Below are 23,745 nucleotides of genomic sequence, written 5' to 3' on the forward strand. Positions count from 1 at the left end.
CATGCGGGGACACTGGGGGCTGTGCACACAGGCACGACTACAGCAACCACCCAGAATCCTGCTATGGCCAGACGCCCCCCAGGAGGCCCGGCCAGACCACCTGAGACACAAGGAGGTGAAGGCCCAGCCCTCCCCCACTGCTCTAACTGCTAGACCCCAGGAGTCCTGGCTCCCCTCTCAGAACCGGACTGCCTTTGCAGACTCCCCCGCACAGCTGGCTGGGACCCTGCGTGCTGGGACCTGGGCACAGCCCTCGCTGCTACGTGTGTGGTATCAGGCCCAGCCCTCACATGAGGGCAGTGCAGGGGGCAGGCCTTCAGGTGGAGCACGGCTTTCCCCTTTCTGTCCTAGCACTATGCCCACTCCTGGTTAACAGCCCTAAATTACCTCCCCCTGCACCGCCTGGCCACAGTGGAAAGTCAGTGCCCCAGCCCCAAGATGGGCCTGCGCCCCTTTGCAGCCGAGATCGCCGACCCTGCCATGCAGTGGGAGAACCCCCTGGATCCCATTCAAAGCAGCTGCCCTCCCAGAGGCCAGCAGAGCTGGGCTTGGGCAGCAGCAGGCTTAGGGAACAAGTGTCACTCGCCCCCAGTTTTCATTTGCAGCCAATTATTCAAAAGTGGGGGGAGCTGGTGCCTTTGGAGCGCAATGGCCAGCTGCAGGAAGAGGAGGGAACGGGCCGCTCACTTCACCCAGAGGATGGAGTTAAGGCTCCAGGAACACGTGTCTATGCGCCAGCCCCCACTCTCCTGCTCCAGGAGGGTCTGAGAGCCCCTGAGCAGCTGGGGGAGGAGCTGCTCTGCAGGGCAGAGCTCAGGTGCCAGGCAGAGAACAGACTGACCCCTTTTTTCACAGAGTTTTAAGAGCATGGAACCTGCCCCCCCGGCCAAGGAGCACATGAGGGAGGCACAGGGGAGCGCTCTCCTTCGGCATCGCTTCTGTCCTCTGCCTGCGGAGATTCCCCTCAGATCATGCCCTGCAGGAAACTTTCTCCAGCTGTTGGGAGTCACCCCCAAACCAGCCTGTCCAGCACTCCCCCGGTACCTCTGACCATCTAACAGCGCAAAGTGAGAGGCCTGGAAGCTGAGGCATGAGCTCAAGCCCGGCTGAGGCGGTACGGGCACCACTGTGGGAAGGCCAGAGGACTCAGTACAGGGATAGACACACTACAAAATAACTGGGGCCTGCAGCTACCGGTGCTAAGACACCCGCAGCTCTCCGGGGGGTCCAGGGAGCTCCCCGTGCTCAGCCCTGTGGCACATCTCAGGCCCTGCCAGCTTCAGGCCCAGAACACTGGGCCCCATTGGTTAAAGCTTGGCCTGGAAGAGGAGCCACTCTCCCCTCCCTTCCCCCTGCCTCCCCAGAGAAGTCAGAAGGTACCCCCCCCCAGTGATCTCAAGCCCTCCAACCTGCCCATAATAAGAGTCAGATTTATTTTTTGTAGCTGAGAAGAAACCCCCTTCCCCCAGTTTAACACAACAGCCCAAGTGGAGAAGGCAGGGCCAGGCTGATGCTGAGTCCAGTCCCACATGGGGGTGGGTGCAGGGCAGCCCGGTTCCAGCTCTCCAGCCCTGTCTGGCTAGCTGGAGGCAGGTCGGGTGTGATGCGGGGATACACAGGCACTTACTGCTCCACCATGGGCAGCTGAGCACTGCCTGCCTGGGCTGGCACACGCCGCGAAGGCCCCGCTGCATCTCAAGCGTGCTGGTTCGGAGGCTCTGGGATCCCACTGCAGTGCTGTGAATCATGCAAAACGGCCATGCTGAGGTCACGCTCCCAATGGGCCCAAGCCCTGCGCACAGCCTCGGCAGGAGGGTGAGGGACCGCCTCAGTGGCTCCCATCGCCCCGCGGCATCCCGTATTTCTCCGTGTATCTCCTGTGGGGCAGGAAGAGTCCATTAGTCAGGCAGCAGAGGGGTGTAGTGAGGGAGTGGATCGCCCCCAGGATGGCAGCTAGAGTGGCCTACTATTCACATCGGAACTGGAAGCCAGAACTCCTGGGTTCTACTCAGATGACATCGAACTGGGGGGAGCTGCCTCCCCGGCAAGAGCCCAGAGGACCTGGGTTCAGACACAGGCAGAAACCACCAGACTTGGCTTGGGGGAATAACCCAGTCCCAGCAACATGTAACAGAGGGAGGGGGCAGTGCCTCCATGGCTGAGGGTGACCCCTCCCCCCTCTACTCTGGGCCCCCGGAAGGCTAGATGGGACCGGTGGCTCATCTGCAGTAACCTTCTGTAGAGCACATGCCCCATGACCCCACCCTGAGCCCCATCACTTGCGTCTGACTAAAGCGCAGAGACCAGGCACTTACCCTGCAGCACTGTGGTTCCTCAAGATGTGGCCACGACCCTCCTGCTGCCCCCTCGCACTCCAAAGCCCAGATGGCTGAGGACTGCGAGAGCAGGAATGGGTCATGAGGAACCACTCCCTGGGGGGTAAGTAACTTTTCAGGTCTGTGTCAGCATGGATCCCTCTGTGAGTAGCTGGCAACCAGCATCCTCCCTGCATGATGCGGATGAGCCAGTCACACAGACGGCAGCTCTGCTCTCTGGAATTTGGCCTGTGGCCGGCTGCCTTAGCAAGCGCGCAGTGTTTAACCCAAGTCCGTGAGTTACTCCAGGTAGCTGCCTTGCAGCTCTCAGAGTGCAGCGGTCCAGAAGCTGCTGCCCGAGCCTGATGGAGAGTGCCTTGCCATCTGGTGGAAGAGTCTGTGCATGGTGTGTTCCACTTGGAGATGCTCTGTGATGCGGCCACAACAAGGCAGCCTGAAAGGCCTGAGCTGCTGGGTAACAGCACAACTCTGGCAATGTCCAAAGCATGCAGCTTCTGTCCACATGCTGGGAGCACCAGGAAGACAACAGGTAGTAACGGACTGGGTTAGGTGGAATTCTGAGACCAGCATAGGGTGGAACCTGGGGCACAGTTTCAGCACCACCATGCCCTATGGAAGGATGTGGAAGGGCTTGGCTCTTGCTGACCTTCCAAGCTGAGGTGATGGCCAGGTCATCTTGGTAGTCAGGTGGTGGAGGGAGCACTCCAATGGGGGCTCAGGGGAGGCTCCATGGGCTCAGCACAACACTCAGGTCTGCTGTATTGATCTCAAGGTGTTCTAAACCCTCTCTGTCCAACATTAAAACTGACAAAGGTTTCCCAGTTTACCTGGTTCCTTGACAGACACCCAAAGGCACTTGGTCTACAGCTGAATGTGTATTGATCACACACAAGAACAAGAAATGAAAACAAGCACCGGCACAGACTGGAACCGAGCGATTATCCAAACCAAAACATACTCATGCCTCTTGGAGGCAAAACAACAGTCTGTTTTTCCCCAACAACCTCTCCTTAAGGCAAAGGAAAGGGTTAACTACACTAAGCCCTGAGGTGTGAAGGGCAGTCACCACTCATGTTTTTGACAGACAGGCACAAGGTGGTGCATAGACAGGTGGGGAAATATAGCTTTGGTTCACCTTCTGGAACACTGCACTGCTGGGTGGTTCGGCACGGACGCTTTGGCTGGCAGGTCATTTGGCCCCTGGTTCACTTTTTGATCAGGGACATCATCTCCTTCGCTGGGGCAGGGCTGTCTCATCTCCTGTGCTGATGCAGTGCAGCTGATGCAGCATGTGATGAAAAGCTGACAGCGTGGGGCTAGAAGGATAGAAATCGTGGGGAAGGGAGACAGAAAAGACAGTTACCTGTTCCGTAACTGTGTTCTTTGAGATGTGTTCTTCATGTCCATTCCATATTAGGGGTGTGCACTCACCCCAGGCACTGGCTCTGGAAGGTCTTCCCTCAGCAGCATCCGTAGGGGAGCAGCAATCCACGCCTCACGCTGCAAGACCGGTACCGGGACGAGGAGCGGGACCTGGAGGGATCACAGGCCAGGTGTTGGGAGGATCTCCCCGAATACGGCGACACCCATCTTGGGGATCGCTGGCGGGGCCCACAGCTCCGGTCCTCCAATCGTTCCCGGGATCTGTAACAGTGTTTCAGTGATGCAAAGGGCTGGTCCCGACGTTCCTGCCTGGGGCGAGGGCGGGCGGAAAGGTCCCAAGGCAGGCTTACCCTGAGTCTGGGCACTGCCGGGCCGGTGTGGGCGGCACCAGGAGCATCAGGGTCTCCTGTGCAGCCTGGAGCGCTTCAGGCATCGACGGCACCCGAAGCTGATGAAGGCCCGCCTTTGTGTCCGGGCTTCCGGGCAAGGAACAGGGTGGGCGGCATCACTCGACAAGAGCTGAGGTCCAACTTCCGAAGGGGCAGATGAGCCGCCCAGCGTGGGTCTTAGCTCACCCCCAGCCCTGCCCTTCCCCTTGTGGGGAGTAGGAGACCGCCCCCTACCCGCTTTCTTCAACTTCTTGGCCGGGGCCATGGATGGGGATCGGTGCTGGCTCGTTGACAGCACTGGCAGGGCACTACGCAGCGATGCCGTGGTGCTGGATGCTGAGTCGGACCTTTGCTCCAGGGCCAGAGTGAGCACTTTGAGTCTGATCTCACGGTCTTTCTCAGTCCTAGGTTTAAATGACTTGCCGATTTGACACTTATCACTTATGTGCCCTTCACCAAGGCACCTGAGACAGGTACTATGCAGATCGCTCACGGGCATGGGCTGTTTGCAGCCATCGCAGGGCTTAAAGCCTGGGGAGCAGGGTATGCCCTATCCCCCGGCTAAGTCCCTAACAGGACTAGCAAAAACTAACTACTGCTAAGGGCTAACAACTACTAACTATGCACAAAAAGAAAAGGAGTACTTGTGGCACCTTGGAGACTAACCAGTTTATTTGAGCATGAGCTTTCGTGAGCTACAGCTCACTTCATCGGATGCATAGCATATCGTGGAAACTGCAGAAGACATTATATACACACAGAGACCATGAAACAAAACTTCCTCCCACCCCACTCTCCTGCTGGTAACAGCTTATCTAAAGTGATCATCAAGTAGAGCCATTTCCAGCACAAATCCAGGTTTTCTCACCCTTCCCCCCCCCCCCCCCCCACACACACAAACTCATTCTCCTGCTGGTAATAGCCCATGCCTCTTTGAAACCTCTCTTTATAATGCGCATGATAATCAAGGTGGGTCATTTCCAGCACTAATCCAGGTTTTCTCACACCCCCCCCCCCAACACACACACCCCCCTCCAAAAACCACACACACAAACTCACTCTCCTGCTGGCAATAGCTCATCTTACAATGTGCACAGCAATAATCCAAGTTTAACCAGAACGTCTTGGGGGGGGTTTGTAGGAAAAAAACAAGGGGAGATAGGTACCTACATGCCTCCAGCTTTCACCCTGACCACACCACACGATCCATCGTCTACAGCCAAGCTCTGCGATACAACCGCATTTGCTCCAACCCCTCAGACAGAGACAAACACCTACAAGATCTCTATCAAGCATTCTTACAACTACAATACCCACCTGCGGAAGTGAAGAAACAGATTGATAGAGCCAGAAGAGTTCCCAGAAGTCACCTACTACAGGACAGGCCTAACAAAGAAAATAACAGAACGCCACTAGCCGTCACCTTCAGCCCCCAACTAAAACCCCTCCAACGCATTATTAAGGATCTACAACCTATCCTGAAGGATGACCCAACACTCTCACAAATCTTGGGAGAAAGGCCAGTCCTTGCCTACAGACAGCCCCCCAACCTGAAGCGAATACTCACCAACAACCACATACCACACAACAGAACCACTAACCCAGGAACCTATCCTTGCAACAAAGCCCGTTGCCAACTGTGCCCACATATCTATTCAGGGGACACCATCACAGGGCCTAACAACATCAGCCACACTATCAGAGGCTCGTTCACCTGCACATCCACCAATGTGATATATGCCATCATGTGCCAGCAATGCCCCTCTGCCATGTACATTGGTCAAACTGGACAGTCTCTATGTAAAAGAATAAATGACACAAATCAGATGTCAAGAATTATAACATTCATAAACCAGTCGGAGAACACTTCAATCTCTCTGGTCACGCAATCACAGACATGAGGGTCGCTATCTTAAAGCAAAAAAACTTCAAAACCAGACTCCAGCGAGAAACTGCTGAATTGGAATTCATTTGCAAATTGGATACTATTAATTTGGGCTTGAATAGAGACTGGGAGTGGCTAAGTCATTATGCAAGGTAGCCTATCTCCCCTTGTTTTTTTCCTACAAACCCCCCCCAAGACGTTCTGGTTAAACTTGGATTATTGCTGTGCACATTGTAAAATGAGCTATTGCCAGCAGGAGAGTGAGTTTGTGTGTGTGGTTTTTGGAGGGGGGTGTGTGTGTTGGGGGGGGGGGGGTGAGAAAACCTGGATTAGTGCTGGAAATGACCCACCTTGATTATCATGCGCATTATAAAGAGAGGTTTCAAAGAGGGATGGGCTATTACCAGCAGGAGAGTGAGTTTGTATGTGTGTGTGTGGGGGGGGGGGGGCGGGGAAGGGTGAGAAAACCTGGATTTGTGCTGGAAATGGCTCTACTTGATGATCACTTTAGATAAGCTGTTACCAGCTGGAGAGTGGGGTGGGAGGAAGTTTTGTTTCATGGTCTCTGTGTGTATATAATGTCTTCTGCAGTTTCCACGATATGCTATGCATCCGATGAAGTGAGCTGTAGCTCACGAAAGCTCATGCTCAAATAAACTGGTTAGTCTCTAAGGTGCCACAAGCACTCCTTTTCTTTTTACGAATACAGACTAACACGGCTGTTACTCTGATAACTATGCACACTCACTTTACAAGAACTCTAGTTCGTACGAACGAAGCCTAAGCAACGCTAGTAAGAGAAGCGAACGTTCCGTGCACCATCACTGGCAGCAAGAAGGAACTGAGTGTGGGGGGAGCCAGCGGTGTCCCTTATACAGCACCATGCGGGTGCCACTCTAGAGGGCGCCAGAGCCAGTCCCCTACAGATACTGCTGAGGGAAAAACTTCCGGCACTGGTGCATGTGGTGAGCACACACCCCTAATGTGGAATGGACACGAGCAAGCACTCGAAGAACAGGATCTTACATGCCTCTGCAGTGCTGGCAATGAGGAAGCCCCACCAATGGCGGAGGACTGGATGTCGTGACAGTTCTCAGCACTCTCAGAGCCTTATGAGCAAGGCCTGATGGCCTTCCTCGTGAAAGGAAAATCCTTTGGTCTGGTCTACTCCCTCTGTCTTGGGCTCGGGGAAAATGAGCCGAGCTATGCTGGGCCAAGGGGAGAGCTGCTGAGATTTTTCAGTCTCTTTTTAAGAACCCCAAAAAGGAGTAGAAAAGGAGGCATAGTTCATCCTCTCGTTATTTTGTCCACCAAATAGGCCTAATATCTGCCACACCAACTTTGGTCCATTAATTTCCAGACCCACATTTTCTTATTTATGGAGTCCAACCTCACACAGTCCCTGATTCTCATCAGCAAGACTTGTTTTTTGGTTTGGACTAATTCAGTCTGTCTGGTTTTCTTGCACCTGTTTATAATATTCTCTATTGAAAATAACTTGATCTGCTTTCCATGGTTAATTCCCAGGCAAAATGTTACAGGTTATTGTGATGTCTTAGGAACTTTCACATACTTTTTTTTACAACTGAGCTTATAATTAGGGTAAATTTTTAGGCCCTATAATCACAACAGGTCCCACATGGGAGTCAGGTCTCTGACTGAAGGGCAAGCATGGAAGAGGCCCCTGGAGGAATTCTGATGCCATAGGGTGGGAGAAGTCAGAATACAACTGTACCAAGGTGTGATGCACAGATATGGCAGCAAGGTGAGAGTTAAATGTGAACGCTTCATGTTTCAGGAGCAGAATATAGTACAAGATCTTTGGCACAAAGCTTCACCGGGTCAACATGACAGTGAGTTGCCCATCTGGAGAATTTCTTCCATTTCGAGGAATAAGCTTTCCTGGTGGAAGGTTTCTTGCTTTGCCTACAAATATCCTGGCAGCGACTGCAAGTTCAGTAGGGCTCAGCCAGCAGGCATCCAGGCCCTCTCAGTGCATCTCTGATCTTGATTCTGAGCTATTATACTGATACAAGCCGGGAGGAGTACTGGGGGAAGAGGAGGAGGGCACCCCGGACACCTGTAACAGGTCAGAGCCAAAACTCTTTTGGCTAGTAAGGGGCTATCGGGATGATTGTAGCTGTGTCCTGTCCGATCTTGCATCAGAGAAGAAAGGCATCCAGCAGAGAACCTGGGCTCAGGCCTTTCCTGGAGCAGAAGTTCAGACCCTTGCTGTTGTGCTCTGTGGCCAAGAAGTGAATGGTGGGAGTCTAGGATGGACTTCTGCAGTGACCACTTGTGGTTGGCCCCCCGTTCTGCTCAGGAAGTCAGCCAGGTCGTTGCTGACCCCTGGAAGGGGGACAGCCAGTGGGGTCGGCCCATGTTGATCGAGCACTGCCCAGATGTGCTGTCAGGATTTGCATGGTGGAGTTCGGCAGAACAAGCAGGAACGCTATATAGGCCCTCAGCTCCAGGACAGTCACAGGTAGGTTCAGGTCATTGTGAGACCGTGTGCCTTGCACCTCTGAGCACTGCAGCCTGTCCCTGACGCGTCCATGATAAGAGTTGTCAGGGAGTGGCCAGAGAATGCCACCCCTTTTCTCAGGCTCCCCAGGTCTAGCCACCAGGCGAGCTCCTCCAGGACTCTGAGAAACTATACCCACTCGTTCATGATGTCTGGATGGGGAATACATGGACCTCAGTCACAGCTGTGATGGCCATAGGTGGAGTCTGGCAAGTGGCATCACGTATGCGCATGTTGGCACGCGGCCTGAGAGTCCCAGACCCACATGCACTGTCGGTCTTGCCCGTAGATCATTTACTTCTGACTGAAGAAAGTGGAATCCATCCTCCAGCAGGTAGGCCCGGGCTGATCCGGAATCAGTAGGAGCTCCTGTGAACTCTATTGTCTGCGACAGGGTGAGACAAGGAGTCCTAGCTGAGAGAACAGGGAAAGGTTGTATTGTAAGGCTGTTCCAGTCTCCTGCTGGGATCTGCCCATGACCAGCCAGTTGTCCAGGTATGGACAGAAATGGATTCCCTGTCTTATTAAACGTGATGCCGCTACAGCAAGGCCTTTGGTGCACACTCAGCACCAGAGAGTCTGAAGGGCAAAACCCTGCACTGATAACGGTCAGGCCCCATTGTGAATCTGAGGTATTTCCTGTGGGCTGGGTATACACCCTGCAAATCAAGAGCTATGAACCAGTCTTGAGCTTGGAGAGAGATGATGGAGGCAGGTGTTACACTGTCTCAGGGTCAGGATGGGTGTGTGTTCAGTCAGCGTCCTCAGGTCCAGGACTGGAAGACAACCTCCCTTCTCCTTTGGAGTGAGGAAATACCAGGAGCAGAAGCATCTTCTCCCAATCTTTGTTGGACCTCTGCCATGGCTTCTAGATGTAGCAACAAGGCTTGTTCCGCTTGTAGCAAGCTCTCATGGAAGTGGGAGGGGGTGGCCCCAGGCAAAGATCTGTAACATCCATTTATCTGATGTGATGGCAGATGATGCCAGGTGGAATGCGGCTAGGTGGCTTCTGAAGGTTGTGTTCTCCAGAGCGGGTCCAGTGCAGCTCTCGACTGTCTTGTTGATCCGTTGACATGTGAAGGAGCAGATGCACTGTCGAGGAAAAGGAAGGTTGATGCCATGTTGTATCTTGGGAGCTTCTTGGCACGACATTCCGACTGTATGGGGTGGCAAGACAGTGTGTGCAGCTGAGGCTGGGGATGCTACAGCCTGTTGAATGGAGGGGTGCAAGTCCTCAGAGAGTACAAGGTGGCTTTTGAGTCCTTCAGTGAATGCAGAGGGCTGGCCCCCTGCTCGCTCAGCAACCTGGAGCCTTCACAGGGTACATCCTCAATCACAGCCTGGAGCCGCGGTGCACTGTCTATGGTCACTGTGGTGCCCAATGACCTGGCCATGGTGTCAGAAGAATCACCACCAGCTGCTTTACATTCTTGAGTTCTGCTCTGTCCCATGTCAGGAAGTTGTACTTGGCCAGCAGGGCCTGACAGTTAGCCATGCGCAGCTGCAGCGAAGCTGGAGTATGACGTCTCGCCCTGCTTGGGAAGAAATCTGGAGTCCTTGTGCTTCGGCTCAACCTCAACTTCTCTTGCCTAGCAATACGACAAAGGAGGCTGGGTCAACTGAGTGTACGAGAACTCAAATCCCATGGAGGCCGGTACCTGGGACTTCGTCTCAACTCACTTCACCATTAGCTTCCCTGTAGCAGAAGCCAGCCACAGCCCATTAGCTGGGTCCAGCAGTACCTCCTGTTGGCTGGGAAGGTGATCCTGCTGGACCAGAAGCCAAGAGGGGCTCAAACAGCTTGTGAGATTTCTCCAACCTGCCAAGGGTCTCAGCAACACTCACAAGGAGCTCCCGGAACAATTTAAAGTCATCCAGTGCCGGAACCAGTGCTGACAACACTGGTGATAATGGGAGAGATCTTCAGTGCTGAGACGGGGTGTCACACTGCCCTGTCCCTGGAGTTGGCTGTTCCTGGTATTCAAGTGTCAATGGCCTGCTGGGGGGAGGGAGAGAGAGAGATCTCTTCCTTTTCCTCAATGGTGGAGACTGGTTTCTTGATGCTGGCCACGGTGGGCCCCAGCATCCCACAGGGCCAAAACAACATGCCACAGGACTCTCTGGGTGGCTCAGGTGCTTCTCCAGAGCCAGGCTCTGTGCTGGCAGGACCTCCATCTCCCCAGCCCTTGATCTCGCATGGGGCTTGGAGGCTTTGCAGTCTATCCTTATGGGAGGACACCCAGCTCCTTCTTCATTTCTGCCTCACTGCTCAGAGCAGTCCCTCTTGCTCCCTGACTTTGACCCCAGAGGTGCTGGTGCCAGCTTCAACATGGACACTGAGGCTGGCTTCAATGCCTGTGTCTTGACGGATCCTTTCTCAGTGCTGGGTTCTCAGCGCTCCCCTGCGGCACTGCCTGCGTCTGCCCAAGATGGTCATGCTGCTGCTGGAACTTGTTTCCTAGGGCTCTGACAAGACCTTCAGGGACTGCTCCACCTCACACATGGACTGTCTCATACCTCACAGTCTGGCAGAGAAGGCCAAGCACAGTGAATACTCAGTTTCCTCAGGTAAGAGACACACACTGCGTCCGTCCTTCAGGGAAACGAGTCCAGTGCAGGATGGACAGGGCTGGAAGCCCACAGGGCAGAGTCCGCTATAAGGAGCCTGTATGGTCTGGTCTGACCACTGGAATTCAGTCCCGATGGTGGGATCGATTCAGGGCTGACAAACAGTCGATCAGAAGTGATTCTGAGGATTTTGGAAATTTTGATAAAGTTTAGCCTGAGCTGAGAACTACAGGTTCCATGTCAGTGCCATGGGCGGTAGAGGGAACTGAGGGTCATGGCTGCCCCACCTTTCATGCATCGTATGGGAGAGCGAGGCAGCAGAGGGCTCATGCCAGCTGGGGCAGACACAGCTAATCCGAAAAGCCTCCGGTCCAGTCTGCGTGAGGACCATGCTCAACCACAGCAGGCTCCATGCTGACACACACTGAAGAACTAGTGCGGGCTGAAGTGCATGTTCCAGAAAGGCAGACCCAGATGTACCCGAAGGTTTGGCTCCCACGGCAATCCTCCTTAAAACCTTGGGCTCTTTGGCCTGCCTATGTGGAATCCCTCCGCTTCCCCCACGAGCCTGGTGTTGTAACGCCAGTACTCCCAGGGGCCAGAAGGCAGAGGTTCATGTCAGCCCAGGTCACACTGCACTCTAACTCTGCAAGCAAAACAACATGGTCATTAGCTCTGGGTGCGCTCTGAGGAAAGTGCTCCGATACATGCTCTGAAAGAACTGGAGAAGCCCCGTTGTACCAATGAGTCAAATTCTCCACAGGGAAAGCCTCATCCCTCAGCTCTATCTGCACCTGGTTTCTCTCATCTCTGAGAGATGGAGAATCCACCACTGCCCCAGGAGTCTGTTCCAACTGTTAATCACCCGCACGGGCCCTAATTCTAACTGGAATAGGTCTGGCTTTGACTTCCAGTGTGGGTCTTGTTCTGCCTCTCTTGGCTAGATTAAAGAGCCTTTAGTCCCCAGGATCTTCTCCCAGTGAAATCAAGTCACCTCCCTGTCTCCTTTTCACTCAGCGAAGCAGAATGAGCTTGTAAGTCTCTGGCTGCCAGGCATTTTCTCCACCCGCCAACCGTTACCCTGGCTGCTTTCCGTATCGTCTCCAGTTTTCCAACACCCTTGTTTAAAACGTTGCCCCAGAGCTGGGGCTGTGTTTCCGCACTGGCTGCACCAGTGCTGCATGGACAGGAGAATCCCCACTCTACTCCTATGCATACTCAGGGCTCCCCAGGTTTGTATTCCCCAGGACCTCATTAGCCCATTTTGCCACACGCTGGGTGCTAATTTTCTCATGAGAATGTTGTGCAGTACTAAAGTCTAGGCACATTACAGGTACACAGCTACCTTTATCAACCACACTCGTCATCCCAAAGAATTACATCAGGCTTGACAAGCCCCATTTGCCATAAAACCACATGGACTGGCATTAATTATATGCCTATCCTTTAATTTACTGATTGAATATAGCAGGGAGTGGACAGCGGGGGGGAGAAATAGCTTAGTGGTTTGAGCATTGGTTGGGAGTTCAATCCTTGAGGGGGCCATTTAGGGATCTGGGGCAAAAACTGGGCATTGGTCCTGCTTTGAGCAGGGAGTTGGAATAGATACCTCCTGAGGTCCCTTCCAACCCTGATATTCTATGATTCTAACTTTATGTCCAGCCCAGGGAGACGGCCCAAGGCTCCGGGGTGGTAACAAACTGGGGAGAGCTGCCCCAGAACCATGAGAGGGTCACATGCTGGAAAAGGAGCCAAATCCAGCCACGTTTCCCTGCCTGCTTTGTGCACAGCTCTGTGCCACTACCCACCGTCCCGTGCTGGGAGGCAGAGTTCAGCTGGGCATCAGCACCCTTGCCCGGAGCAGGGCACAGCATACAGATACAGCCCCGGAAATGCCAACCACCCTTGCTGTGACCACGGCAGAGGCAGGAGTCCTGAGATGCAGAAGGGACTCACCTCCTGGCGTAGGCATACAGCACATGTTTCCGCTCCTGCAGGGACAAATGCCTCTCCACAGGGGACTTCGCAAAGAGCTTCATAGACGGCTGGGGGAAGAGAGCATTCAGGGAGCAGCCACACTGCATGGCCAGGCAAGTTGCCAAGTAGCCCAGCGCCAGCCCGTCCCCACCCACCTTATCCTGATCTCAGCGCCCGCACCTCTCACTGAGAGAGTCTGTGCTAGAGGCTGCAGAAGACTCCAGTCCCATTAGTTTCACAGGCTGGAGCTTGGGTGACCACAGCCAAACCAGCTCACGGTGCCCAGCTCTCCACACACTCAGGCCATGAGTTCGGTCTAGCAAGGGAGAGGCAGCCCATCAGCCCTGTTCCTGGCCCTGACTCGTCTCCTTTCTCAGCAATCCCAGCTCTCTCGAACCCCAGCCACCAGCTCTTGGGGGCAGGTCCCTGCGCAGCCCTGAGAGGGCCTGTGGCCAGCGGATTCAGCCTCCCCAGGTCCCCCTCTCAATGTCCCGCCAGCAGGCACCTTGGAGGAGGATGAAGCTGCAGGGCACTGAGGGCTGGAAACCGCTGAAGTCTGGGACGTAGACGGAGCAAGCAGGCCGGTCTCCGGCTCCTTGTCCTCAGGGAGGAGGGGCACCCGGCCCTCCAGGAGGTTGGCGATGGTAGTGTCCACGCAGTTGGTCTGGGCTGTGGGGACACAGGGGCTCAGTTAGAAGGGGAGCCGCTGCTGAAGCTAAGGTACCTGTGCAGGGGTTCTCCATGTCCCAACAAGCCCCACAGCACAGCAGTCCCCAGGCCTTCACGCCAGGTGCTGGGGAGCTCTGTGACAGAAGGATGTGAAGGGCAGCAACCAGCCTCTGCCCCACAAGGTCTGCACGAAGGTCCCAGGTACACGCTTACCCAGGTCTCTCCTGATGGTTCCCAGAGACACATGTGGGAGCACTTCCTTGACCCGCTGGGCCATCTCTGTGATCCGCACATCCTCGGCAGCAAGAGGCCCGACACCAGCCAGGCTGGGAGATGCCCTGGGCCTGGCAACCAAGGACTGGCTTGAGGCTGCAGGAGTAAGAACAGAGGGTATGAATGGGCAGCCAAGAGGAGAGTGCAGGGCCCCAAGCTAGGCTGGCCAGGGGAGAGATGACCCACTGGCGTCTCTAGCTCCTACAGGCTCAATGAGGGGACCCCCCACCACATCAGGTCTGCCCTTATCCCAGTCTGGAGCAGGCAGGCTGGGGTAACACCCTTTCCCAGGAGTGCCTCCTGCTTCCCCAGGGCGGGGGCTGGCACTGGAGGACCATGTCCTTTTCCCTCCCCCAGGTGTGAAGCTTTAACAGCAGAACTGGGGCAGCCACCAAGGGAGAGAGTGGGAAGCACAGTGGCTCCGCCGGAGCTCAGGCACATGCTCCACAGCAAGGAGGGCAGACACACCTGGGGCAAGGAGGTGAGGCGGGGTGTGTCTCAGCCTCTTCATATGCTCGGCTTTATCCGCTGCAGTGAGTCGCGTAGAAACCACGCCCAGCTCCACAGCCAAGAGCTACAGAAAACACACAGGGGAGAGTCAGCAGAGTCACACACCCAGGGAAACAAGATCCGGGGATTGGTACGTTCCCAGGTGTAAAGTCTGATGCCATTTTCTGCAGCCACATTAGGACAGGAGCTAAAAAGCAGAAAGTCACATGCTCCCATTCCATCTAAATTACATTAAAACAATGAATTTTGGGGCAGTTAAGAAGGCAGCGCTCCTGTCCTAATAGCACCCATCACCACCAGATAAAGAAACAGATCTTAAGATGCTTTTAAAAAAAATTTGTTTTGCATTCTGTCTGACAAGGAATCACTTATCAACAGTTCCGATAGTGAAATCCCTACTTCTTTATTGTTATGGCTTTATGGTCCCCACTTCTCTACTGTTTATCTGTCTGGTTCTTTGATTGTTTCTGTCTGTCTCGTGACTAATTTTGCAAGATTTAAATCAACGAAGGTGATGGGGTATGATTGGTTAAACAATTGTTTCTCAATATGTTAGGATTGGTCAAAAAATTATTTTGTAGTACTTTAGTTTAAAATGATTGGTTAAGGTATAGCTAACCAGGACTCAAGTTTAACTAACTGGGGTCCAAAAGGAAATTCTTTGGAACCTAATTCAGATACAGCCCAAGATCAGAGCTGCCAGACCTCAACACCCTGCCAACTATACTGTGCAGAAGCTGGCGTCCCTGGACCAGTGGTTCTCAACCTTTCCAGACTACTGTATCCCTTTCAGGAGTTGCATTTGTCTTGCGTACCCCCCAAGTTTCACCTAACTTAACTACTTGCCTACAAAATCAGACATTAAAATACAAAAAAGTGTCACAGCACACTATTATTGAAAAATTGCTCTCTCATTTTTTCTGTATGAAATTTTAGTTTGTATTGACTTCGCTAGCGCTTTTATGGAAGCCTGTTGTAAAACAAGGCACATATCTAGATGAGTTGATGCATCCTCTGGAAGACCTGTGTACCCCCAAGGGTACATGTACCCCTGGTTGAGAACCACTGCCCTGGACAACCTGATCCTGACTGGCGACCAGGAAAAATTTGCCTGCCTTATTGAGAGTGGCGAGCATTGTATGCTTATAACGTGTATTCTCTTTTGGTAACTATTAATAAATAGAGTTTAAGGATATTACTATATTATTGTATAAGGAGCTTTTGCTGGTAAAAGGCCTGCAAACCTACAGAAGAATATGCTCTGAGCCCTAGGAACTGGGAAAGGGTAGGTGCCTTTCATCCAAAGCTGTAGGATCTGGGAAAGGGAGGGGTGCCTAAATTACCTGGGTTATGCCTTGAGCCCACGGAAGGGTAAAGGTAGGGTGTCCTAGAGTGTGCGGGTAACAGGGAGATTGCCACAAACAAATACTGGCACTTTGTTGGCTATGGGTGCCAGACAGCACCACCCTGCATTTGACAGATTATTAGAAATCCTTGCTACCACCATAGCAGTGTCACGCGCCAGCTCTCTCCGTGCTCTGGGATGGAGGTGACCTGGTCTTCCCCAGCGTCAGCACACTAAGCTCTGAGCTTTGCTTTCCCCTCAGCTGTGGTAAATTCCATTTCTATATCCTCATTCCCATTAGCCAGCCTGCCCTGGCCACTGAAGTTAGCTCCCCCTTGAGCTGCGGAGGGGCAAATAAATAGCAGGCCATGAAGGATATGGCAAATTGGGAGGTAACAAATATGGGCCCAGAGATACCCACTCCATCCAGACACACCCTGGCCCCTCCCTGAAGATGCTCTCTGTCCCCAGAACAGGCACTGCTCACATCCACTGATCCAGTCCCAACCCTCCTCCAGGACGCCCGGCAGCTGCCGCAGCCCCAGCTCCCCCTCCCCCAGGCCCCTCCTACCTCTTGAACTCGGAGCGCAAACGCCTCATTCAGCTCATCGGCTTGTCTGAAGACAGGCGGCATCCACCTGATGGGAGACAGGCCCTGGGCTGACTGCTCCTGGCGCGGCTGAGAGCCTGGGCACCAGGGCCCTTCCCTGAGTCCATGTGAAACCGAGCTCCCCATGCCCAGCACCAGGACCACGCCCCGGGGGTAGCAACGTGAACAAGAGGTGTGGCAGAAGAGGGCAGTGCATGGGGGAGGGGGCTACCAGGGGAGGAATTGGGCCCATTCGATTTAGTCTCTGCGTTAAGGGTCCGGAAAAGGGGTTTCAGTGGCCTGTTAATGTGGTTCCCAGACCCAGACTGGGAGGAGCTGCTGCCCCAGTGAGGGCAGCAAGAATGCAGAGGCACCTGGGTCAGACACAGGGTGTGGGCAGGAAAACGACTATGTGCATCACAGCCTGGGGGAAAAGGACACAGCCTGTCCCCAGGCTCCCTTCTGGGAGGGACTCAACAGGGGCCCTTTCCTCGGCCTAGGGAAGGAGAGATCCCCCACAGATCCGGCTCTCCTTCCTCTTTAGCTCGCACTGCCACAATGAGGGAGAAGGGGACAGAGGGGAAGAACCCAGCAAGTGGCCCTGTTCAGGGACTGTGCCCTCAAGACGCTGCACTCTGGCAAGCAGCTGGGGAGATTTTGCTCACCGATACCCCAAACTGAGCTGCATGCTTAATATGGACATGCTGAGCCGCTCTGCCAGCCGAGGGTGGAAGGAGAACGACTTAAGCCCTGGGATTCACAGGGAGAGGGGCCCAGCCTACATTGCTCAAACGAGGGAAGAAGGGGAGGGTCAGGAGAAGCCTCCCAGCTGGGAGAGGGATCGACTTGAGGGAAAGGCTGAGCCAGCTGCAGGGAACCACCGAAGCGCAGAGGAGGCAGGAGCTGACAAGGGAAATACAGCAGAGAAAGGTGGGGAAAAGGGCCCGGGGAGACCAAGGCACCCCTCACCGGTACAGGATCCCTCTCCCCCTGACAGGGGACAAACCCCACTCAGGAACCAGGAGCCCAGAAAGAGGCTCCTCCCACATCAGGAACCTGGAGAGCAGACAGGCTGGCACTCGGCACCCAGCTGAACAGCCTAGGACCAAGGCCCAGGCCCAGGCCCAGCAGCACTGACACTGGCAGTGGCAGGAGTGGACACAACAGGGTCTCTCAGCAGAGCTGAGTTAGGTAAACACAGCAGGACCCTGCCCCACCCCCCTCCTCAAAGGAGAGCGAGAGATAGTACCTTACTTGATAAACTGTGAAGGGAACAAAGAAGGTCCAGAGCAGCTCTGTGATCCAGGAGGAGTCGGCCACACTCTGGAGAAGAGAGCACAGTGAGACTACGGCTGGGGACAGAGCCACACACAGCCAGCAAGACAGGGGCAGCCATGGACATGCCCAAAGGAAGGAAGAGGAGCACAGCAAAGAGCTGCTCTGAGGCAAATCCAGGCAGGCTGCTTTCTCACCAGGCAGAACTAAGAGGGACTGAGACAGCGGGGGATGTGGATAATGACAGGGAGACCTACAGAGGACTAGCACCAACTGATTACATAGCTCCAGGGCTTGCCCCCCTCCTACATCAGAGCAGACAGCCCCCCTGTAACTGAGAAGGATAACCTGCTCTCAGATGAAAGACTGGTAATGGCTTCAGGCCTATGGACCATGAACAATTTTCTGGACTCACAGGAAGGCCCTACTCTCTTGGCCAGAATCATAGTAAGGAAGCATGTTGGACTCGACGACCTTGCTTGGATCTGTTTTGGGCACTAGGATGCCTATTACACAGACAATTCATAGCAAAGGAGCACCTGGACCAGACAAAACCTGAAGATTTTCCAGACCTGTCAAGACCTTGTGAGAGAAATAGGTTGTATGGGAATTCAGACTTTAAACTTATTTTTATTTCTTAAACGGATTTCACTGAGAGATTTTAAAGTTACTTCTCTATCAAGATGAAACTTTCAAAGATAAAGTGTTTGATTTACAACTTAATTCCTACATATATAGATTATTAAATTGTTGATTGAGAGAGTAATAAAAAAATTTGACCAAAAGATGTCCAACTTATTTTTAATGTTGCTAATGGATGAATGCTGAGTGGCTGGTTGTTACTAGGACTCTTCAATCAGAGACTTTTTTTTGATTTTTTGGTCAAATTTCCATACACCGGTGACAATGTCATCTCAAGACTTTTTCACTCCAGTAAAATCATGTCATCTTCCCCACCGAGTAGTCCCATATTGTCTCTTTTTGATATTTTGGAGGATCAGATTTACAGTCTCTGTGGTATGCAAATCACTGAATATTGTGACTTATGTCACATCAATCAAGAGGCCACACTAGACAAAGACAAGCCTCTCCCTGCACTCAAAGGAGACCCCCACTAGCAAGAAGCAATGTGCCAGCAGCATCTGTCTAGCTCCAGGACTGCTGCTCCATTACCTTAAGAATTTCCCTTTTCTCTTTTGTTTGTATTAAATGGGAGGTGTCCCAACCTTTACATTTCCTAATTTTAAGCTGTCACAGGGTGTCTGAGTCCACCGGGGGAAGCCACAATGGTCCTCAGTTTTAAAGTCTCAGACACCCATCAAAGTGTGTCCTACAGTCTGTGTTTAGAAGCCCTAAAAAAATTACTGCCAGGTGTGACTTTTGGCACATAAGACTGGTCAAACTTCCGCTCGTCAGAGTTTCGTTGGAATCTGTTATAAACTGTCTGTTGGAGGGTGGGGTAGGAGGGGCTTAGTGCCACAACACAAGAACTGAAAGCCAAGGAAGTAGCTTTGTATTTGGCTCTGAAACTGTGGTTTAAACATTCAATAATTTGGTTTCAGTATTAAAATATTTAACACTCCCAAATTATAAATTTGATTAACTGGTAAAATTCCTTACTTGGGGTTTATGAACAAATGGACAGCTGCCTCCATAGATTCCTTCTTAGGCTTTATAAAGGTGGATTATTTGTTGTATTAATCTGATGATGCAACTACTCTGGTGATGTAGTTGAAATCCTGTATTGAAAGTACCTGGCTGATTTAATAGTTACACTGTTTTATTTGTAGATTAGTTTAGAAGTATTAACAGAAGCTTAGCTGAGCTGATATTTTCTGGATTTTGTTTAATAGTTTCAATAATATTTTGAAACTGATACGGAGTCACATTTCTTTCAATCAGCACCATAGGTCCAGACCTTTTGAGGACTGCATGGATAATAGCTGGTCAATGTTAGTCCCTAAACAGCTCCCCTCAATTAACCTTTGGTTCTCACAGCCTGGCATTGTGTGGCTAGAACTCCTGGAACTTCCTTGGTTATTCTGACAGCCAGTGACAACCCCTGGATGAAAGAGACTTATGTAGGGTGAGGGCCTTTTGTCTATTATTTCTTGTGTCTGTCCCTTTGCTTTCCTTATTTTCTACTCTCAGTTGTGGGTCTAATGGGTATCAGGGCAGACAAACTGCTCTGACAACACACTTTCCAGGTGCAGTCCCTGCCTGCTTCATAGGCCTCACCTGACCCAGCTGCTGAGAGAGGGAATCTGCACTTGTGTGACTGACCCAGACCCCAGCTTTCAGCCTGAGCAAATATCCATGGAGAAGGGTGTCCTTGCTTGCCCAAGAGAGGATGCTAGCTCTGGCTCCATGTGACAGCTGTATAACCACCCATCCACATCTGCCCATTACAGAGCAACTCCTTCCTGTCCCTCACCCCACCATTTTATCGCTGCCTCTATCTGTTCAATCAGTTTCCCTCAACACAAGCCCAAAGTCACAGCTTCAAGGGAGCTGAAAACGTTTTGGTTGCAACCCACTGAACGGTGTCACTGTCAACATATTAACATGAGCATCCGAGAGGAGAACTGGGATGTGCTTCGTGTGCAAGCCTAGGCCTCGGCAGACCTGAGCTAGCTCCCTGCGTGCCTGGGGGCGAGTCACCAAGTCCCTCAGGGGACAATTGCGCTTCCTGATCTCGTGGGGTATTGTGAGAATAAGTGGGTCAAAATTGGTGGGGTGCTGAGATACCAGTGATGGGACCCAGAAAAAAGCCTTGCCTAGGCAGGTCGATAGATTACAAACGTACCAATATTGCCACTGGAACTTAAGAGATGTGTGAGAGGCAAAGCTGATGTCAGTGAAATTCCCTGGGAGGAAGCAGAACGCCTGCCTCACATGGCCACCAAGAAGTTTGACACGACGGGAAAGAACCCCAAAGCTCAGCAGTAGGCCACAGGGCGCAAAGTAAGGGCAATAGTAACCCTCTAGCCATGACCCCCCCCTAAGCTGTACACATCCATTATGGGCTAGGGGCTCTTTGCCCCATACCTCTAGACTCACCACAGCAATTAAGGGCCTCTGAACTTGCAGAGCCACCGGCTGAATCATGTCCAGGATTGAGAATGGCCAGGAGCTGAAAACAAAATATCCCAGCGATTAACAAGGGCCACAGAGATGGGATAAAGCTGTCCTGTCCCCAGGAACATCCCCCACCACCGCTACCTGAAGCGAAGAAGGCCGACTCGGCCATTAGTGGCTGCCTCCTCTGGGAACAGCAGCAGAGGTGGATTCCCCCCATGGGACGAATACACCTTCAGGGAATCCACCAGCTCTGCCCGGCTCCCCACCGCCCCCAGCTCCATGAATCCCCGTGACCAACAGATGAAACCCGGCGTGCCATTCAGTGCAGGCTGCAAGAGAAGAGCAAGGGCAAATTAGTGACCCCCACCCAGTCTCCCTGCTAAAACTCCAGCCTGCTCGTTGACTTGGGTCCTGGCTGCCTGAGAGCCTCTTCCCTCCCCAGACACTGCAACAGCAGCTGGGTGTCCTCCGAACAACCCGCCGCTGTGAATGGGAGAGACATGAGAACACCTGTTCTCACTTTCAGGTGACATTGTAAACGAGAAGCAGGCAGCATTCTCTCCTGCAAATGTAAACAAACTTCTTTGACTGAGCAACTGGCTGAACAAGAAGTAGGACTGAGTGGACTTGCAGGCTCTAAAATTTTACATTGTTTTATTTCTGAATGCAGGTTTTTTTTGTTTGGTTTTTTTAAGCTCACGAAAGCTCATGCTCAAATAAATTGGTTAGTCTCTAAGGTGCCACAAGTTCTCCTTTTCTTTTTGCGAATACAGACTAACACGGCTGTTACTCTGAAACTTGTTTAACAGTGTTATTATTCGTAATTATTTTTTTTAATTGCTTGACGGTGCTATTTGGCTAGACCCTCATCACAAAGCATCGCTCAGTGCTTCCTGGACAGGTGCAGGCAGCCCTCTGAACCCACAGGAAACAGCCAGCACCCTGGGAAAGCCCCAAACCCAACTGTGCTTCCGCTCATGTCTATTTAAAGAGCCAGGAAGGGGAGGCAGAGGCTACATGCTCGCTTGGGCGGCCCGGTTCTCTGCCCCTCCTTAACTTGAGCCAATCAGAACCCAACAGCATAACACACAAGCCTAAAGACAACCTCAAGGCTTATTCAATTATTCATTCATAAAGACAGACCCAGGAGCCAGTGCCCAATCCCTGAACAGGTCACTAAGTGCTTCTCCAGGGAGAAGCGCTTAAGGGCGCAGCCCCAGACCCCTATATGACTCACTGTATTGCACGAGGTCAGTAGGCTGATGACACTGTGGTCGAAGTGCGTCACGTGGTTGGCAATATAAACCCTGACACTGGCATCCCGGAGATGGGGGTCACTTTGCCGCACAAACAGACCCAGCACTGAGCACATCACACGCACGATGAACCTAACAACAGGAACAGAAACCCCCAAACCCATTGTGACCAGAACTGGTTTAAATGACCAGTGAATAAAGACGAGACTAGCAAGGGCTGTACAGGCACCTTGGGATTAAGACTGAGGAGCACCAGAATTGTGCCATGTGGGGGGACAGGGTGGGTGGGAGGAAGCTTAGGCCTGGGATAGCAGGGGCACCAACTAGCAGAACTGTGTGGGGAGAGCAGGCTGCTGGCTGTTTTCAGCCCCTGCAGTCTGTCACTTGGGCAAAAGAAACCTGTTGTCAGCGAACATGTGTCATGGGGCTCAGGCCCTATAGTCACGAGCAAAGGAGCCTCCTTGTTCGGGACTGGGGATGAAGGGTCTGCTAAGCACAAAAGGCACCAGGACAGAACAGCCACAATTCCAACCTACACACCTAAGAGCAAGCCCCAGTGGACCAGAGAGAGGCAGCTCCAACTCCATGGAGAGCTGGGGGGCTCCAAAGGATGGCTTTGCAGACAAATCAGAGATGGCTATTTGCTGGATCTTTGGGGTGAGAGGCTGAAAAGGGCCCCAACTCTCCCCAGGCAGCCCCACACCCACCCTAACCTCCGGAGCAGGCTGTCAGGCAGGGCACAGCTGACCAGGAAGACATGGATGCCGATGAAGAGGCGCAGGAGGAGCAGACAGAGCCCCACAGGGGCATAGAGCAGCAGAGCCAGCAGCAGGAAGCCATCGCTGGGAAACCTGACAGGGAAAGAGGGCTCAGCTCAGGGTCCGATAACAGCCCACGCAGGCCAGGCCCCCCCCGCCCAGAGAGCGAGACCCTCCCCCCGCCCAGAGAGCGAGACCCCCTCCCCTCCCCTCCCCCCCGCCACACCCCCCCCCCCGCCCAGAGAGCGAGACCCCCTCCCCTCCCCTCCCCCCCGCCACACCCCCCCCCGCCCAGAGAGCGAGACCCCCCCGCCAGACCCCCCCCGCCCAGAGAGCGAGACCCCCTCCCCTCCCCCCCCGCCAGACCCCCCCCCGCCCAGAGAGCGAGACCCCCTCCCCTCCCCCCCCGCCAGCCCCCCCCCCGCCCAGAGAGCGAGACCCCCTCCCCTCCCCCCCGCCAGACCCCCCCCCGCCCAGAGAGCGAGACCCCCTCCCCTCCCCCCCCGCCAGACCCCCCCCCGCCCAGAGAGCGAGACCCCCTCCCCTCCCCCCCCGCCAGACCCCCCCCGCCCAGAGAGCGAGACCCCCTCCCCGCCAGACCCCCCCCGCCCAGAGAACGAGACCCCCTCCCCTCCCCCGCCAGACCCCCCCGCCCAGAGAGCGAGACCCCCCCTCACCGGCCGGGCCCTCACCGGTGCGCGTCGAAGAGCCGCTCAGGACCCGAGGCCGGAGGCTCCATCCCGGTCCCGAGCCGCCGCCGCCTCAGCGAGGCCCAGGAGCCGCCATCATCTTACCCTCGGCGGCCGCTCTCCGCGCGAGGCCGTCTGGGAAAGGGAAGCCACGTCCGGTCTGAACCGCGCTCCCGGCCTGCCCCGCGCGGGACTCCATATCCCAGCATGCCCCGCGCGGGACTCCATCTCCCGCCGT

General features: G+C 53.7%; 1 protein-coding gene across 13 annotated transcripts; it reads right to left on the reverse strand.

Moving 5' to 3' along the window:
• Nucleotides 1-1,412: 1,412 nt before the first annotated feature.
• Nucleotides 1,413-23,734, reverse strand: AUP1 (AUP1 lipid droplet regulating VLDL assembly factor). 13 transcript variants are annotated; one of them, XM_037898556.2, is made up of 12 exons: nucleotides 23,511-23,734; nucleotides 22,774-22,911; nucleotides 22,042-22,192; nucleotides 20,946-21,133; nucleotides 20,784-20,856; nucleotides 17,698-17,771; nucleotides 16,431-16,497; nucleotides 14,473-14,578; nucleotides 13,945-14,100; nucleotides 13,568-13,731; nucleotides 13,042-13,130; nucleotides 1,413-1,877 (listed from the first exon to the last, which is right to left on the reverse strand). In XM_037898556.2, exons 1-12 carry the CDS (start codon nucleotides 23,555-23,557, stop codon nucleotides 1,829-1,831), a joined length of 1,302 nt encoding a protein of 433 aa, XP_037754484.1. In that variant the 5' UTR covers nucleotides 23,558-23,734; the 3' UTR covers nucleotides 1,413-1,828. The 13 variants fall into 13 exon arrangements, with proteins under 13 accessions (XP_037754484.1, XP_037754483.1, XP_037754490.1 ...); XM_037898555.2 differs by having other exon boundaries at nucleotides 22,768-22,911; nucleotides 23,511-23,711; XM_037898562.2 differs by having other exon boundaries at nucleotides 23,496-23,638.
• Between the last annotated feature and the right edge of the window lie 11 nt (nucleotides 23,735-23,745).

The sequence above is a fragment of the Chelonia mydas genome, chromosome 4 (assembly GCF_015237465.2).
Source record: "Chelonia mydas isolate rCheMyd1 chromosome 4, rCheMyd1.pri.v2, whole genome shotgun sequence".
Taxonomy (NCBI): domain Eukaryota; kingdom Metazoa; phylum Chordata; order Testudines; family Cheloniidae; genus Chelonia; species Chelonia mydas.

Excerpts from the sequence above, each read along its gene's own strand:
- AUP1 (XM_037898555.2), bottom strand. The coding sequence starts at position 23,557 with ATGGAGCCTCCGGCCTCGGGTCCTGAGCGGCTCTTCGACGCGCACCG. Across the intron at positions 22,912-23,510 it reads CGGCTCTTCGACGCGCACCG|GTTTCCCAGCGATGGCTTCC; the intron begins GTGAGGGCCCGG and ends TTTCCCTGTCAG. Across the intron at positions 17,772-20,783 it reads AGAGGCCCTTAATTGCTGTG|AGTGTGGCCGACTCCTCCTG; the intron begins GTGAGTCTAGAG and ends TCTCTTCTCCAG.